Source organism: Cetorhinus maximus, chromosome 2 (assembly GCF_964194155.1).
Source record: "Cetorhinus maximus chromosome 2, sCetMax3.hap1.1, whole genome shotgun sequence".
NCBI lineage: Eukaryota > Metazoa > Chordata > Chondrichthyes > Lamniformes > Cetorhinidae > Cetorhinus > Cetorhinus maximus.
In genome coordinates this window covers 124255791-124274013 of record NC_135880.1, presented here as the reverse complement: position 1 = coordinate 124274013, position 18223 = coordinate 124255791, and the positions used below count along the sequence as shown (strand labels likewise).

General features: G+C 40.2%; 1 protein-coding gene across 1 annotated transcript in view; it reads right to left on the bottom strand.

The window, feature by feature from the left end:
• Positions 1-18223, bottom strand: part of LOC144691378 (uncharacterized) — a 92557-nt gene that overhangs the window by 24835 nt on the left and 49499 nt on the right. Inside the window, 13 exon segments of the mRNA XM_078559420.1 lie at positions 320-461; positions 1144-1283; positions 1366-1484; positions 2126-2347; positions 2700-2871; positions 3351-3476; positions 3559-3675; positions 8963-9082; positions 9159-9284; positions 11040-11158; positions 11160-11409; positions 12387-12509; positions 13399-13485. Coding sequence (XP_078415546.1) covers positions 320-461; positions 1144-1283; positions 1366-1484; positions 2126-2347; positions 2700-2871; positions 3351-3476; positions 3559-3675; positions 8963-9082; positions 9159-9284; positions 11040-11158; positions 11160-11409; positions 12387-12509; positions 13399-13485 — 1863 coding nt within the window.

The window sequence follows — 18223 nt, the reverse complement described above, 5'->3', positions numbered from 1 at the left end:
AAAGGAGGTGTAGCTTCCAGTGTCACATTTTAACAAGCACTGCCATTTCCAACTTAATTACATTGCTGTGACCTCAGTAATACTGTTCCTTAAGATAAGCAAATACTGATGTCCATTCCTCCTGCCCCGTAATGGATCTACTCTTGGTGAGACTGGTTAAGATTTTTCTTGACAAATTAGGCCTGCAGCAAGGAAAAAAAGCACCCAGGTCTATAGAAACCTCACTTCCTAATAGTGGCTGCATTGATCTTTTTAAATTGATTGTACAACATTTGAGTTGCCTTTTTTTTTCTGTTTGCAAAAGACAGCCCAAGCTTACCCGATGGCTGGATTAACTCATGATAAACAATGACGTCTTGAGGTCCATTCAGATTACTGACCAAAGTTACCAGATGTTCTCCAGTGAACTTGTTGGCTTCATGAATGGCTTCATTCTCCTTATCAATCCAGAAGACACTATCCTGGAAAACAGTCATTTAGCAAAAATATTTTGTGACCCATTCAGTGCCCAAGTTATGGAGCAATAGGTACAGCCCTTGTACAGTTGGATCGTATTTGCATACCCAAATCAGAGTGCTTTCGAACATTGAGTGAATAATCAAATCTAAAATGGTGAGCAGAATCCCCAAACATCTACCCAAGCAGTAAGTACAGCCAACAGAATGGCTCATGTGTATATGCTTGATAATAATCGCACCCAAGTCAGAATATGGTGGGAGCTCCAAGTTAGTTGTAACTATAGATGGCCATAGCCTTAAAAGTACCATGACAGGGTTCTTTCCAGTAAGTAAAAGTTTTCCATGCAAAGCTTTGATTTTTGAAATGGGACATTGTAGGGTTTAAAAAAAGTAACTGTGGCCTTGTGTACACTCCAGGAAAATGGAATGTCTCCTACAGCAAATCTTGCAGATTCTGGAATAGTAGCACTTAAAAGAGCTCTTTTTGGATCTGAATATATGCAACGTCAATGCTTCCTCCCTACCACTGTGGTACATTTGGCAGAAGCACTTCACGGTGGAATATTCATGACAAAAAGATTTAAGATTCAACCCAATAGGGACTAAAATTAGATATCAAACCGCTGTCTGGTTATAAAAGAGTTAATCTATTTTATAGACTTCTTTGGATTTCCAACATTTTCACCTGAAATACTGAGACAGCAAATGAACGAGTAAGGAATTCTTGTGACTGCAGCACCGTTCTTCTATCACGACCATTTAGATCTATGCTGGATAACACGTGCAACTTTGAGTCAGCCCAATAGAGACGGCTTTTCACTAGATCTAGGGCCAAAGAAAGTGTTTAAGTCAGGTTTCAATAGAAGGCATAAAGCAGGTTTTAACAAGAGGCAGTTCATTAACTAACCAAGTGCAATGCCACTTGGCCACTGAATCCCTCTGGTAACTAGGAGCTGCCGATCCACACCATTCATTCCTGATTTTTCTATCTTTGCTGGTTCACCACAGTCTGACCAGTAAACAAACCTTTAAAAAGACAAGAGTTGTCAAAAACAATATGGCCTACATTGCAGTATAATAAACTGAACAATGTCTTGTTGCTCACTTTTAGATGGCCAGCCAAGTTTTCTAATTTAAAAGCAATTCCTCAAATTTATGTTGCTGACTAGAATTTTTGATCAGCCTTTTGTTAATACAACTTAAGGTGTTACAAGATCAGTCTGGTTAGTCAATCACATCCAGCTCATGCTGCAAATGAGCATTAACAAATGTTAATTAGGCCTATGGCTAATGAGCCTTTTTAGAAAGATGTAATTATAACCTTGTAAAAGCTTTAACTTATTGTATTGAAAACATTTGATTGTAATGTATCCAGCCTTCAACTACTGGCTAATAGAAACTGCTTTTGAGTTGAAAGTCAGTTTTCCTTCAATGCTCATTATGCCATTTGACTGTACTACTTTCCATGTATTTCTCTCAATTTCACACCTTGATTTTCAGCATGTGTGAAGGTTGAAGGGCCAGGAAACATAATATTTACCCAGTTTGATAGATTAACATTACCGTGGCCAGCATAAAAACTTGCACCTTTGATACCAAGCTCATATTAAAAATCACAGCACTAAAATAGAAACATGTTGTAATTACAGAAGGTAGAACTACTATACCCAGATAGTGGATCAACTTCTATGGAACCTGGCTCCTTTAGGTCTGTGTCAAAGAGGATAGTCCTTTTGGCTCCATCAAATGTTGCAACAGATATAGTTTTAGTACCACGATCAGTCCAGTAGATATGCTTGTAAACCCAATCAACAGCAATCCCCACAGGGCTGTCTACATCCTCGACTACTATGGAATTACCAGCTACGTTTTTCCACTTCATAGACACACTAAACAGGGAGAAATGATCAGTTGCTTTGCGCATGCACTTCATTTTATAGTTACAGTATCAAATCAACACTTCATTTCTAGAAGAGAAATCTACTTTTTAAAAAAGCCAAATAGTTCAATATACAAAAATTAATAGTTTGTAGTGTGCAGTTACCATTAAATCTTGATTCCATTTCAACACCAAGTGCCAAACAATAGAAAAATAAACCACAAGATTGGGAAACAATATTTTTAATCCAGAACACTGTTCATCATTCTGAAGTTTTATTCAAATCTAAGTTTTAATTCCAATGCTACACAAATAGAAAAGTTTTAGTATTAAGCCAGGATTCATGCACAATACTTTATTACCTGAAAATTGCTTGCTGGCCCAAGTCAGCCCAGAAAATTCTCTGTTCAGCAATGTCAGCATCCAGTGCTACAGCATTTCTTAGCTGCACAGCTACCTGGGTGTACTCATGATGATGCAGTCCTAGCTTCCTGATTTCACGGCGGTTTGTGAAGATCAAGTAAGGTTCCTTTCCTATGCACATTAATAACTTAACCAGCTTAAAAGAGCCAAACATACTTAAAGCAAAAGACCAATGCAATGCAACATCCATATTTAGGAATAGGTTATGCATTTAATTTATAAAGTCCAAAATTTAAAACACATAACTATGGTATTGTTCCAATAATTTCCAATTACACATCAGGACCCATGCAGAAATTCTATCCTACTACACAGCTGTATACTTTAGCTAGTGAGATGTGTGACTGATCCCCTCCAATCCACTAGAGATTTAAGGTGCCACTCAAACAATACAAAAATTAATGTACAGGTTGTTCATTTGCAGCCAAGAGATCCAATGCCTGAAACTTATTCAGACTGAATAAGTTTATGCACCAAGGATCAGGCAATATTTGGAGATAGAAGTTTTAAAAAATGGTAGAAACTGAAGACAGCTTCTACCATTAAAAATCAGTAAATTTCCAGTTTCAAACAACTCAAGTTGTACTTGCCAACAGCTTTGCAAACCCCATTAGTTGGATCCATATGATATCCTTGGTGACATTCACACTTGTAGCTTCCTTCCAAATTGATACAAATTTGACTGCAGGTTTCAGGCGTTTGACATTCATCAATGTCTAATAGAAAAAAAAATAAACTGATTTCACTTCAAACTTAGAAGGTGACCCATTTTACATTAGCCTGTTTTAGGACTCTTACCGACACAGGTCCTTGCAGATAACTGAAAGCCTATAGGACATCCACACTTGTAACCAATAAGATGATCAATGCAGATGTGAGAGCAGCCTCCATTGTTTATTAAACATTCATTCACATCTGCAAAGATAAATCCAGAATGTCAATGTCTCCACTTCTCCAGCAGAGTCTTACTGCCCATGATCTTCCTGAAACAGTGTTTGAATAGATTTGTTAAAGTATTCGAAATGGAGAACTATACAAAACTGATACAAATTCAAACTTTTTAATAAGCATCATTACTAGTTTTGATGTGATGTGCAGTCACAATGTAAAGAAAGCTCATGACAGTCGCACCCTTCAAGACAGGACACATAATCTGCTTAACTCATGCAAGGTACACTTTTAAATTATGGAGATTGGATTTTTTGAACTTTCCCAAATTTAGATGTACAGAAAAATCAATACAACAAGAATTTGTAATTATCAATGTGGTGAAGGATTGGGGCAATCCAATATCAAAAATCAGCACCTTTGAATGATACTCAAGCTAGAGCAACTAAAATTCTAGCTGTCACAGAAGACAGACTGATTAAAATGCTCAAAGAACAATTACATCTGGAACCACATTTGTTCGACTATCACTTCAGGATCATAAGTAATGCATGCCTGGAGCTCTTCCAAAGTAGAAATTTGAGCAAGTGACCAAGGTTAATCTAGTGGCATGAGGATAAGATTAGATATTTAACCATGGAAATTGCAAGGAGCCCAGCTGAAATGGTCAAAATTGAAGGTATCCTAGAAGAATCAATACACTCAAGTTCACTTAATTTACATATTACAAGGTACAATTAACCAAAAATTTAGAACTCTAAAAATTATTTAAGACTCAATAGGGGAGAATGCAAAACATCTGTGGTCAGTTTCCCAGTTGGATTGTCAACAAACAAGTTCAAAGGATAAGAATCCTTAAACTTGGATTTGAGAGGTTCTATTCAAAAAGGAAGAGTAGGAGGGTCAACTGCATAGAAATTCAGGCAACAAGAGTGAGTTGTAGTTTAAGAGGAGGCAGCGGCACTATCAATTGACTTCGTAATCGAGAGGCCCAGGCTAATGCTCTGGGAATGCTGGTTGAAATCACACCACAACAATCTAGAATTAAGAAAATCTTAGTAATAAATGAAGCAATTAACAAGGTCATAAAAACTCATCTCTCGCTTGTGTCCTTTAGGAAAGGAAATCTGTAATTTATACCTGGTCTGGCCTACATGCAACTCAAGACCCAGTCCCATCTTCACGTTGAGGATATTCTCTATAGTTTTTAGAGATGAAATAGATGTCAAACAGACATAGCAACTCAAAACTGGGCATCTGAGGTGCTGTGAGCATCAGCAGCAAAATTGTATACCACACAATCTAACCTCATGGCCCACTATATCCCCCACTCTACCATTACCAAACTGGGCAATCAATCCAGATTGAAATGCCAGAAGCAGCACCAGGCATACCCAAAAATGAGGTGTCAACCCGGTGAAGCAACAACACAGGACTACTTGATTGCCAGTGTGATGGACAGAGCAGAAACCTCAAAAAAGGATCAGATCCAAACTCTACACTTCTGCCACATCTAGTCATGAATGGTGGACAATTAAACAACTCACTGGAGGCAGCAGCTTCACCACAAATATCCCCATCCTCAATGATTGGGGAGCCCAGCACATCAGTGCAAAACACAAGGCTAAAGCATTTGCAGCTATATTAAGCCAGAAGTGCTGAGTAGTTGATCATCTCAGCCTCCTCCTGGTCCCCAGCATTACAGATACCAGTCTTCAGTCATTTGTTTCACTCCATGTGATATCAAGAAACTGAAGGCACCGAATACTTCAAAGGCCATGGGTCTTGATAAAATTCTGGCAATAGTACTGAAAATTGTGCTCTAGAACTAGCTGCACCCTTAGCCAAGCCGTTCCACAACAGCTACAACACTGGCATCTACCCAGTAACATGGAAAATTGTCCAGGTATGTCCTGTCCACAAAGCAGGACAAATCCAACCTGGGCAATTACAACCCCAATCTGCTGTCAGCAAAGTGATGGAAAAGGGTCATCAACAGTGTTATCAGCAATAACCTGCTGACGCCCAGTTTAGGTTCTGCGAGGGTACTCAGCTCCTGACCTCATTACAGCCTTGTTCAAACATGGACAAAAGATGCACTCAAAGGTGAGGAGAGTGACTGCCCTTGATAGAAGGCAGCATTGGCCAAGTGTGGCATCAAGGAGCACTAGCTAAACTGGAGTCAAATTGAATCAAGAAAACTCCACTGGTTGGTTGAAGTCATAACTAGCACAAAGACAGTTGTGGCTGTTGGAGGTAAATTATCTCATTCCCAGGACATCACAATAGTGATAGGTAGTTTCCTTGGCCCAACCAGCTTCAGCTGCTTCCTCAATTACCTTCCTTCCATCATAAGGTCAGAAGCGGGGATGTTCACTGATGATCACAATGTTCAGCATCATTCATGACTCCTCATACTTGAGCATTCCATGCCCATATGCAGCAAGACCTGGACAACATCTTGTGCTGACAAGTGGCAAGTAACATTCATGCTGCATGTGAGAGGCAATGGCCATCTCCAACAAGCGAGATTCCCACCATCTCCCCTTGACATTCAATAGTATTACCATCAGAACCCACAGAACAGGGGTTACCATTGACCAGAATATAAACAGTGGCCACAAGAGGTCAGAGGCTGGGAATTCTGCAGCAACTAACTCACCTGACTCTCCAAAGTCTGTCCACCATCTACAAGGCAAATGTCAAGGAGTGTGATGAAATACTCACTTGCCTGGATGAATGCAGCTCAAACATCACAAGGTGCTCTACACCATCCAGGACAAAGCAGCCTGCTTGATTGGTATCCCATCAACCACCTTCAACATCCACTCCCTCCACCAGTGACAACAGTGTGTACTACTATCCACAAGATGCCCTGCAGGAACTCACCATGGCTCCTTCCAAACCAGCGACCTCTACTATCTAGAAGAATAAGGGCATTAGATGCAATGGGAACAGCATCACCTGCAAGTTTCCCCTACAAGCCATGCATCATCCTGACTTGAAACAATTACCTGAATTTCTCAGTCAGTGGGAGCAGTCTGAGCCAATCGCTGCCTGTGATCAGCTTTGCGCCACCATTTTATGCAGGTGGGCCAATTAAGGCCTGCCCAGCATAAGACATGAGCCATAGCACCCAGCGCTACCTGTGTGGGTGGGGGAAGAAGAGTGCGCAAGTGTTGGGGCCAGCGCTTGAAAGAGTGCTTCAATCTGAGACACGGAGCTACCTTGGAGATTGAATTGTTATTGAAATTAAATATGGATTAAAAAATTAAACATGTCCCCTCATGTGACTCACATGAGATGGGACCCAAATATAAAAAAAATGAATAAAAGCTTTAGGAAACCTCATCCCACTCGTGGATGATGTTTCCTAAAAAAAATCTGAAGACTGCTTAGCCTTTGCCTGCCCACCAACCTTAAGGTTGGACAGGCAGCATTCACAATTACTTTATTTCCTTAATAAGCCATTTAAATATCAGCAGGCATGCAGATGACTCCCGTGCGCACCTGCCAAATGAAACATCGCGAGACAGTGTGGTGACATCAGGACACATGCCTGACACCACACCTAGAGTATTGTGGAGAGTTATGGTCTCCTTAACAAAGGATGGATATACTGGTCATATAGGCAGTACAACAAAGGCTCACCTGACTGATTCCTGGGATGGCAGGATTGTCCCAAGAGGAGCCTAGCCTGTATTCTCTACAGAGAGTAATGAGAGGTGATCTCACTGAAGTATACAAAATTCTTACAAGGTATATGCAGAAGGAATGTTTTCCCTGGCTGGGCAGTCTAGAATCAGTGGAGAATCTCAGAATAAGTAGGCCATTTAGGATGGAGATGGAGGAATTTCTTCAGAGGGTGATGAATCTTGGAATTCTCTACCAGAGGGTAGTGCAGGCTCATTGAGTATGTTGAAGACAGATCAATAGATTTCTAGATAAAGATAAGGGATATGGGGATAACCTAGTCAAATGGCCTACTCCTAGGTTCTTATGTTTGGGGCTTGCATATTAGAACTACCGGAACTCTCATTTAATATGGTAGGAACAGTTAGACACTAGTCTTGTTTTAATTAGTTCAGTTCAACTATAAGCTCAGACTAGTGAAGCAAAAAAAAAATTAACTTGAGGATCTAGGCCATGCACAGTTAAACAGCATAAAAACTGCCTGTAATTTTAATTTCTCAATCCAGAGGACAAATCGAAGAGAACTGAAAATTAGAAGTGAGCAGGATCTTGAAAGTTGGGACAAGTAGGCAGTTTTACTTTGAGCCCAATTGAGGAATATTGAAGACTTTCACTGCCTGCATAGAGCCCAAATAAGTTGAAGTCCAGGAATGGTCTTCAATAGACCCAAGTGCTCAGTTTACCCTGGAAGGCCTCAATTTCAGCCATCAGCACTTGAAGGCTTAGTTTGCATTCTAGTTCTTGCAGACAGCTTCTGAACTCAATTGTAATTTAATTAAGTTTAACACTGCTGCAGCTCCCTCAGTCAGTAGTGTTACTTAACCTGGGAAGTATAAATGCCAAGAGCATATTACAGCTTCAAAGAGTAAAGACAGATTTTAGAAGGAATAAGATCTTGCCCATGACTGTTATCAGTGCCCTCATTTGAATTATAAGAATTAATAAAAGCACAATTTATAGATACAAGAAATGTCAAAAGTGACAATGCGCTTAATATTACAAAACGATATATGAATGGGTATAGCTGCAGTTTAAGACAATTCCCCAACATCAAATGTCAAGGCCTGTACTCAGGACTAGCAGGGCAGTCAATTCTAAGCAGATCAGGACTTCTGGGCATTTTCATAATACTCCGAGGAAGTATGCTTGCAAGGTTAAATAGGTAAGAAAACTTAGATTGCCAATGTTAGTTTCAAATGAAATTAGGCTTTTACAGCATTGGAATTGAGGTCCATCTGCTCTCAGGTGGTGCACAAAATCCCATGACACTAATTCAAGGAGCAGAGAAATTCTGTGTCTTGCCCAATACATATACTCCAATCAGTATTTTAAAGAGATTCTGGTCATTATCACATCGCCATGTATAAGAGCTTGCCATATGTAAATTGGCTGCAACATTTCCTACATCACTACAGTCAAAGATGTGTAACAACTGTTATGACCTCTGGATATCCAGAGGTCATAAGACACTGCATAAATGAAAGGCTTAGCCTTAGAGAGCCAAAGAACATGATCAGTATACACAAGGCTAATTAGATTTAGGAACTAACAGTATCACATTCACTTCTTGATTCAGTTTAGTATGAACCCAACTGCGGCTGCAAACAATTAAAAAACTTACTGCATCCTTCAAAGGGTTCATCACTCCGGTCCTTGCAGTCTTGATGTTGATTGCACACTAGAGATGCATTTATGCATTCCCCACTTTGGCATTTGAAATCATTGGGTCCTGTACACTCTAATTGTAGAAGAGAACAAACAATGTAAAAGCTCCAAAAGACTCATAACTTTGGGTGTTATTTCATGAATTATAAACCTAACACTTTTGCAGATGACTTCATCGCTACCATCAGAACAGTCCCAAAGTCCATTACATATTTTATTTCCAGGAATACAAGCACCATCACCACACTGGAAATCATCTGGGCTACATGTTAGAGGAGCTGAAATCAAAAATGGAGACATTTGACAGTTCAATCCATTCATAGCACTGGAATTTACATTAGTTGTGGATGTACTTTGCAATATCCAAGCAACATTGTGTTTGAAATTGCATTGCTGTTCTGAAAAGTTTAACTTGGCAATGACATCATTTGTTCAAGAGTAAGCACGTGACCAGCTTTGGAAGTTGTGAATACAGCAGCTCTGACCTGAAGATTATTAAAAAATTGTCCTCAATTGTGGCATGCACAAGGAACTTCAAACTGCAAAGTGAAAAAAAACTCTGGCACTTTATAAACTTGTTCTTATGAACCAAAAAGGGATCCTAAAAATATAGTACACCCCATTTGAATCATCGCCAGTGCAAATATGCTCCAAACTTTTTTTTAAAAAAATTAAACAGTTCTACCATTTAATCCTTTAAGTTTTGAATGTCAGCTTAGGTTTTCAGAAAGCATTTCCAGATTCTATATCAATTGTTGAAAATAGAGTCTCAAAATAATGAGAAATGCAGATTAACAAAACCCAATTTTAGGTACATTGGGACTTTCAGCCTTGAACACCAATATCCAGGCATAGCCTAAAGCCAATTAAGGATTGGTACATGCCCAATAAGGAGATAACTTTGACAGAAAGCTCTGAAGTAAAAAAAAAGCTCTCCATATTGGCAGAAAGTGAGCCAGTTAAGAACCACATGGTCTCATGCGGAAGTGAAAAAAGGCTCAATTTAATCTCCCACACTCCCATGATACTTCATGTATGACAAGTGCTGTGTACACAGTGCCATGTTGCAATTGGTGAAATGAATAGCACCATGGCTCAAAGCCAACCCTGACAACCTTGTAATTCTAATGAGCAGCTTTAGAAAATTAAATTTTTGCCTAGGTTAGAGGTATAGTAAATGCCCAATAGTAAGTTTAGAAAGATTGATTTCAGACAACAGGACTACTAAATGGGAGACTGCTCAACATGGAAAGTTAGTGTATGGATTAAAGGAATTGAGTTGAACTAGATCTAGCCCAGATAAAAGTTCATTGAAGACCCAGTTAATTGGGCTGCGGAGAGAAAGGGAAGGTAGTTCATTGTAATAGTGCTCTAATTTAAAAATTGATTGTTGCTTTATAGAGTTAGATAATCAATGCATATAATCTGGATGCTAATCTAAAAGAATATCTTTCAGTACAGAAGAAATAGATGATGCCAATTGAAGTTAAAGAAGCTGGACTAGTTTTGGGAAAGCTACAGCTAACAATTAAAAAAAGTAAAAATCTTACCATTCCTGGTATTCAAATTTATTAAAGTGCAAGATAATTGAGAAGTTGTGTGAGATTGGAAAAAGTTACAGCTAAAGTACCAGGGAAGGTTATTTAAAGAGATCATTCAAAAAGACAATTACCAATTGGGCCATTTCTGGTGAAAAATTGAGCCTGTTGGTGATTCTGCAGGTAGATAGGTTGAGATTGAGATGGAAAAAACCATCCTTACCTCATTTCTTCTAAAGGTAAGTTGCACCCTCACTCCTTGAAAAACCCAATAGCTAAAAGTACATAGTAATCCACAATTTTGAACATTCCTCCCATACCCACTCCACTAAGACTAGCACGCTGATTATACTGCAGATGGTTACAAATGCAATTGTAGGCCAGTTGTCCTTGGTGGCTGGGTTTAAATTGCATACATTTTCCCTCCACCATACAGGGCCAGTCCCAGCTGGCAAATTTATGCCAGGAGTGCATGGCATAAAACAGACTACTTATGACAATTAACTTCATCACTTCCATCTTCACAGTCTGCATCACCATCACAGTACCATTTACTGTGAATGCATTCACCAGAGCTACATGGAACATCACCAGGAGAACAAGTCACAGGAGGAAGGATGATATGTCCAATGGTCTGGAGATTCATCAGTCTGGTCAGCACAATCAGCATTGGTGTCACATACCCAATCCAAGGGAATGCAATTAGAATTATTGCACTGAAACTCATGTGGGTGACAGATAGATGGAGTGCAGTCCCTTTCATCATTTCCATCACCACAGTCATCTTCCCCATTGCAGATAAATGCTCTGGAAACACAACTGCCACTGGAGCAGGTAAACTCTTTTGAGCTGCAAGTAAGGTGGTCTGAAAAAGTATTTTATTCAAATGGTGTAGTTTAATGTCTATATCCTAGTGCCAGTCAATTGTGACTAAATTTCCCTCATTCAGAAATTGGCCAAAATACTAATGATATGCTGTAGACTAACGAGGTTGATAAAGGTTTATATTAGTATTGCTTGGCATACCTGTATAATTGTGAACCACTAAGCTAGCTTTCTCATTAAGCTATTTGAATTCTGATGCTCAAGTGCAGCAACCTTCAAATATTCATCTCTATTTCACCTCTTCTTTCTCTATACACCACAACCCAACCCAACAACCTAGCAGTGACTATTACTTGAAAGACTGGGGATCATGGTTACTCATTCCATAGTGCACCCAGAAATTCTCCACTAATCCAAAAACTAACTATTGCAGATGCTAGAAATACTCAGGTCTGTGTTTCTCTCCACAAATGCTGACAGTTACCATTTCAGATTGTAACATTTCATCACTTCTGACCTGAATGGTTTCTCTCCAGATGCTGCCAGACCAGAGCATTCCCAGCATTGTTTTTATTGCAGATTCTCCAGTGGTAGAACATTGCCAGCCAAAAATTCTCAGTAAACCAATTTGCTCTTAACGTTTCAGATTTCAGAGTGGGTTATTTCAGCCAGCAGGTGATGCTTTACCAAGAGGAGCTGGCAGCAGATGAAGCTAGTTTTAGTATTATAGTGCTGCCAGTTGCAAGGTCTCAGCTTCGATAAAATGGCTAGCATCACATTAGTGGCTAAAAAATTATCAACTGTATATCCTTAATTTAGGATGTGTGTAGTCAGAGCCAAGCAATAGCCTGATCTATGGTTAGATGGAGTTCAAGCTCACTTTCAATTAAAAGCTGCCAGCCAAAAGATGTTTAATCAAATGTTATTTTCTTTCCCACCATCCTTGGAACATTCATGAGCACTTGCAGACAGACAAATTTAAAATCAATGAAAAATCTCATGTTAATATTGAGCTACCACAGTTCTCTTCATCACTACCAGCAACACAGTCCTTTTCTCCATCACATTTCCAATTTACAGGAATACACTGATGAGATCCAGAGCCACAGCTGATTTCATTCATATGACAGATTCTCTGGTCTGAAGCAAAGGCTTCAAAATTGGTCTTAATATAAAGTTATTCTAGGATTGTTTTACAGAAGTAAAATTGTACAGGTGATAGTTTCTCAAACACTCAGCAAATCTTTCTATTGGAGGTCTTAAATCTATGGTAGACCAAGATAACACAGTACTCGTGAGAAGTTTATCACAGGCTCATTTCAGAAAACAACTGATCTCTCCATTTACTCAAGAAAGACCAACTTTGTGAAGAGATAGTTCATGTAACCTTAACAGCTTTGGACCAGCATAATGGCTGTTGATTTGTTGCCAGATGAAAAACAGGCAGTGAACCAGCTTGTGCTTTATATACTGTTCAGTTTTAGTTCCCATCAACTCCAAATGGGAAGAGAAAAACCAGCCATTTTTACCCCTTTGCCAGGTTTGCCCAATCTAGTAACATTTGATTTTTCCATCCATCTTTCCACCCATTATTGGTCTAAGTTAGAAATACACCAATCTTCATTTAAAAACTAGTTAAAGAAAAAACTGTTGAGAGCTTGAAGTCCAATAGGTAAAATTCAGTGCATCCAAATAGATTTTGCTTTGCACTGCAGATGGCACCAGTTCTCAACTTTACTTCCACTCCAATTGTGGATGCTGGTAAATTTAAAATATATTAAGAGATCAAAGTAAAGTTGACTGAAGTTTTATATTAAAGTTCAAGCCAAATGCAGAGGTGGTGTGCAGTGTAATAGTTTGTAGAAAGAAAACCAACAGTGGAAGTTAGTTCTACACTGATACTTGATTTAGAAAAATGATTGACATTGACAATTGAACTTGCCAGCATCCTGTGAACAGGTGCCACAGGGAATAACAGCAGTATACTAGTTTTAAATCTCACCCAGGTTAAGTGGAAGATACTTATGACAAGCATCTGGGGCTTCATCAGCTCCATCTTTGCAGTCAGCATTGCCATCATGACAGGTGAAGTCAGATGCTTGACAGGTAGCATTAGCTAGCAGGGAAAACAGACATGTTTGAACAGAACTTGTGGTAGACAAGCTACAATTTTTAAATTACTGCTGACTGAAATTAATTCAAGATACATGTCCAAGTTGAACATTTAGCATGCAAGATGCCCAAGAAATCACACCCCTCCATTTAGCCACTGTGAAAGTTCAGATCAGGCAGAATGTAACAACCAGCCGTTAGCTATAACTATAGTCTAACGAAAAAAGTTTAAAAAGGAAAGTCAGATGTTATTTTGCAAAGTTTGAATATTCAGAGATTGGTTTTTGAAGTTGTATAGTTTGTGTACCTGTAAATTCATTTAAAAAGGGTAATGTTACGAGCATGCCCAGTGTATGATGTCTTTAAACAGTTGATTTGGCCATCTTTACAAGTTCCTCCAAATAAGAGATTTTGGCAATGGGATTAAAGTAAAAACAACATTTGCATCGAATGGTAACAGAGACCAATTAACAAAATCTAGTTCCCAGCACCTCAGCTGCTAGGGTGGCAAATATTTTGGCTGGATTATATAAAGCCTGAGCTTCAAACCATCTCAGTGAATGGGATGGCACATGGGTCAAATTGTCCACTAGATTTAATTGTGACTATACTGGCTTTGACAAATACAACACTCCACCCACCCCAGGACTGGCACAAAGTGCCACTCATTTCTTGATAGAACCACACAGCTGAAGACACTAAGCCCATCACTTCTATTTCCACTTTATAAACTTCTCTCAGCCTTCCCAAAGCTTTGTATTATGCATCCTTTCATTTTTGCCCTTGGTACTATAATCAAATCCCTACCCCAACCATTCCTCCTACTGCTGCAATTCTGGGGTCACCTCTTGGATGAGCCTACAGCTCTCCAGTTCCTCCAGATGCCAGTATTTCTAAAATTCTCTCCCTCATCTACATCAGAAAAATGTCAGTTTTCACACTCAAGGGGTCATCAACAGCACTTGCTTAGAAAGAACCTGCTCACTCAGTTTGGGTTCCACAAGGGCCACTCAGCTCCTGACCTCATTTACAGCCTTGGGTCAAACATGGACAAAAGAGCTGAACACCAGAGGTGAGGAGAGAGAGACTGACTGCCCTTGACATCAAGGCCACATTTTTACTGCATGTGGCATCAGGGAGCCCCATCAAAATTGAGTCAATGGGGATAAGGGAAAACTCCCCACTGGTTGGACTCTTACCTAGTACAAAGGAAGGTGGCTACAGTTGTTGGAGACCAATCATCTCCACTCCAGGATATCACTGAAAGAGTTCCTCAGCCCAACCATCTTCAGCTGCTTCATTGACCTTTCTTCCATCATATGGTCAGAAGTGGGGATGTTCAATGATTGCACACAATGCTCAGCACCACTTGCTGCAATTCAGGCACTGAAGCAGTCCATGTCCAAATGCAGCAAGACCTGGACAACATCCAGGCTTGTGGTGACAAGTGGCAAGTAACATTCACACCACACAAGTGCCAGGCAAAGACCATCTCCAACAAGAGAATCTAATCACCACCCCTGGACTTTCAATAGCATTACTATCACTGAATCCCCCACCATCAGCCTGGGGGTTACCATTGACCAGAAACTGAACTAGCCATATAAAATACTGTGGCTACAAGAGGTCAGAGGCTAGGAATCCTGCAGCGAGTGACTCAGCTCCTGATTCCCACCATCTACAAGGCACAAGTCAGGAGTGTGATGGATTACTCTCCACTTGCCTGGATGAGTGCAGCTTCTACACTCAAGAAGCTCAACACCATCCAAAATAAAGCAGCCCACCTGATTAACACCCCATCCACAAAACATTCACTCACTCCACCACTGGCACACAGTAGCAGCCATGTACCATCTACCATCTACAAGATGCAGTGCAGAAACTCAAGCCTCCTTGGACAGCACCTTCCAAACCCACAACTATCTAGAAGGACAAGGGCAACAGATACATGGGAACACCACTCACCATCCTGCCTTGGAAATAAATCATGCTTCCTACCTGTCAGTGGGTCAAAATCATGCAACTCCTTCTCCAACAGCAACTGTGGGTGTACCTGCAGCACAGGCTGCAGTGGTTCAAGGTGGCAACTCACCACCTTCCAGGGAGATTAGGGATGGGCAGTAAATGCTGGCCTAGCCAGCGACACCCACATCCCTCAAACAGAATAAAAATGATTACTTCACTGTCCCTAAAACAGAGCTCGTCAGACACACTGTCCTGGATATGCAAAAATTCCCTTCAATTAGCTGTTGGGCACACAAACCATTGCCTTCTGTCCCCACTACAAAGAGTTCCCTAGCCACTGACTGCATCTCTCTCCTTGGCATCCAAGGTTATCTAGATTACTCAACCTTGGTGTCATTTGGTAGACAAGCTTCTAGCCACCTATCCACACCAAGGCTGCCCATCTCCAGTAACATCACCTGACTCCACCCCACCTCCTGAAACCCTGATCCGTGCCTTTTGTTACTTGGTCATCCAAAATTCTGCTGCCTGTTTCCTTCACTTACACCAAGTCCTGCTCACTCATCCTAGTTTTCAAAGCCTTTCATGGATGTGCCCCTCCCACCTCATCCATTTCTAATTCTGGCCTCGAGTATCCCAGATTGTAACTGCTCTACCATGAGTGGCCGTGCCTTCAATTACATGGATGGGCCTTAAGCTTTGGAGTTCCTTCCGCAAGCCTCTCCACTTCTTTCCACCTTTAAAAAAGACACCCTTAACCCACTTCTGAGCATTGCCCTAATATCTCCTAGTCTGAAATATTTGCTTTATAATGCTCCTGTGATGTGCCTTGGGATGTTTAGTATATAAAAAAAGACCAGATAAATAGGTCACCATCAACCTACACATTGAACAGAAGCCATCATTTTTGCTCTGTAGTTTTTCCATCAAGCAACCAAAAGCAAAAAATGCATTTTGCTGAATTCAGGAGTCCAAAGCTGTAGAATTCTACATTTAGTGATATGGAAAAATTTGATAAAGTTATGGTTATCAGTAGATTTGATGTCAGAGCCACCCATGGTAAAGCAATTACAATCAGGAATACTCAAGGCCAGAATTAGATAAACATAGATGACAGGCATGGCTGGAGGAGATTGGATAAGGAGAGGCAAGTCCATAGAGGGCTTTGAAAACTAGGATGAGTGAGGACTTAAGGACGCAGGCAGCAAACTTTAGGATGATCAAGTAAAGGCATGGATCAGGGTTTCAGCAGGAGAGAGTTAAAAGAATGCAGCTAAAATAAAAAAAAATCTGAAACGGTCATCCATTCATCCCTACTTAAGTAATGCACGTCAAACTTCCTAGTCAAGTTGTCAGGACAACTGCCTCGGGTATAAGACTAGATGCAAGTCTTGCGTAAATTGCAAGGTTTTGCAAGCTTCAAGCCATAGATAAATAAAAGGAGTCAAATAAAGTATTAGTGAACACCATATCAAATGCAGAAAAAAGGTATTCCAATTCTGCTGAATCCTACATTGCCAGGATAAACATTTTAAAATTCCAACTTTACAATTTATGACCAAATTGATTAAGTCAGTTGCACTTGATTTTGCCTAGGTTATTGAGCCCAAGGCTGCATTCTGTTCATCTTGACCCTAAAAATAGGACTGAGTTATTGCAGACTAGTGAAGACTTCAATGTTATCATTAAGCTAAATGATCAATATAGCAAGCTGTGCATGCTATTGCCTGAACTTTTAAACATACATGGAACTAGATATTTCCCTCAGATCTTGAAGTTGAAAGTTCAAGGGCTAATTTAGCACCTAATAGCCTTTGTATAGATATGAAAGTGTCAAGTTTAATACTTTTATCCAATGCCAGGGATGGATTATATAATTGCCAGTTTGATCCTTAAATTTGTATGCCTATAGAACCTAATATGCTTGATGAATCCCTCTGCTAAACAATGTTTCATAGCTCAAACAACTTGGCAATAACAGCTGTACACTGGATAATAAGTCAAGTCTATGGGCCCTGAACATTCCAGCAATACTACTGAAGACTTGTGCTCCAGAACTTGGCACACCCCTAGCCAAGCTGTCCCAGTAGAACTACAACACTAGCATCTACCCAGCAAGTGTGGAAAATTGTTCAAGTATGTCCTGTACACAAAGCAGGATAAATCCAACTTGGCCAATTATCACCTCATCAGTCTACTCCATCATCAGTAAAATGATGGAAGGGGTCATCAACAGTGCTATGAAGCAGCATTTGCTTAGCAATAATCTGCTCACGGACACCCAATTTGCTTTCCACCATTGTCACTCAACTCCTGACCTCATTAGAGTCTTGGTTCACACGAACTAGAGCTGAACTCGAGGTGAGGGTGACTGCCCTTGACATCAAGGCAGCATTTGACCAAGTGTGGCATCAATGAGCCCTAGCAAAACTGGAGTCAATGAGGAAACACTCCACTGATTGGAGTCATACCTAGCACAAAGGAATTTGGCTGTGGTTGGAGATCAATCATCTCAGCTCCAGGACATCACTGCAGGAGTTCCTCAGATTAGTGTCCTCAGTCCAACCATCTTCAGCTGTTTCAATGACCTCCTTTCCATCATAAGGTCAGAAGTGGGGATGTCTGATGATTGCACAAATGTTCAGCACCGTTCATGACTCCTCAGATACCGAAGCAGTCCATGTCCAAATGCAGTAAGGCCTGGACAATATCAAGGCTTGGGCAGACAAATGGCAAGTAACATTCATGCCACACAAGTGCCAGACAATGACCATCTA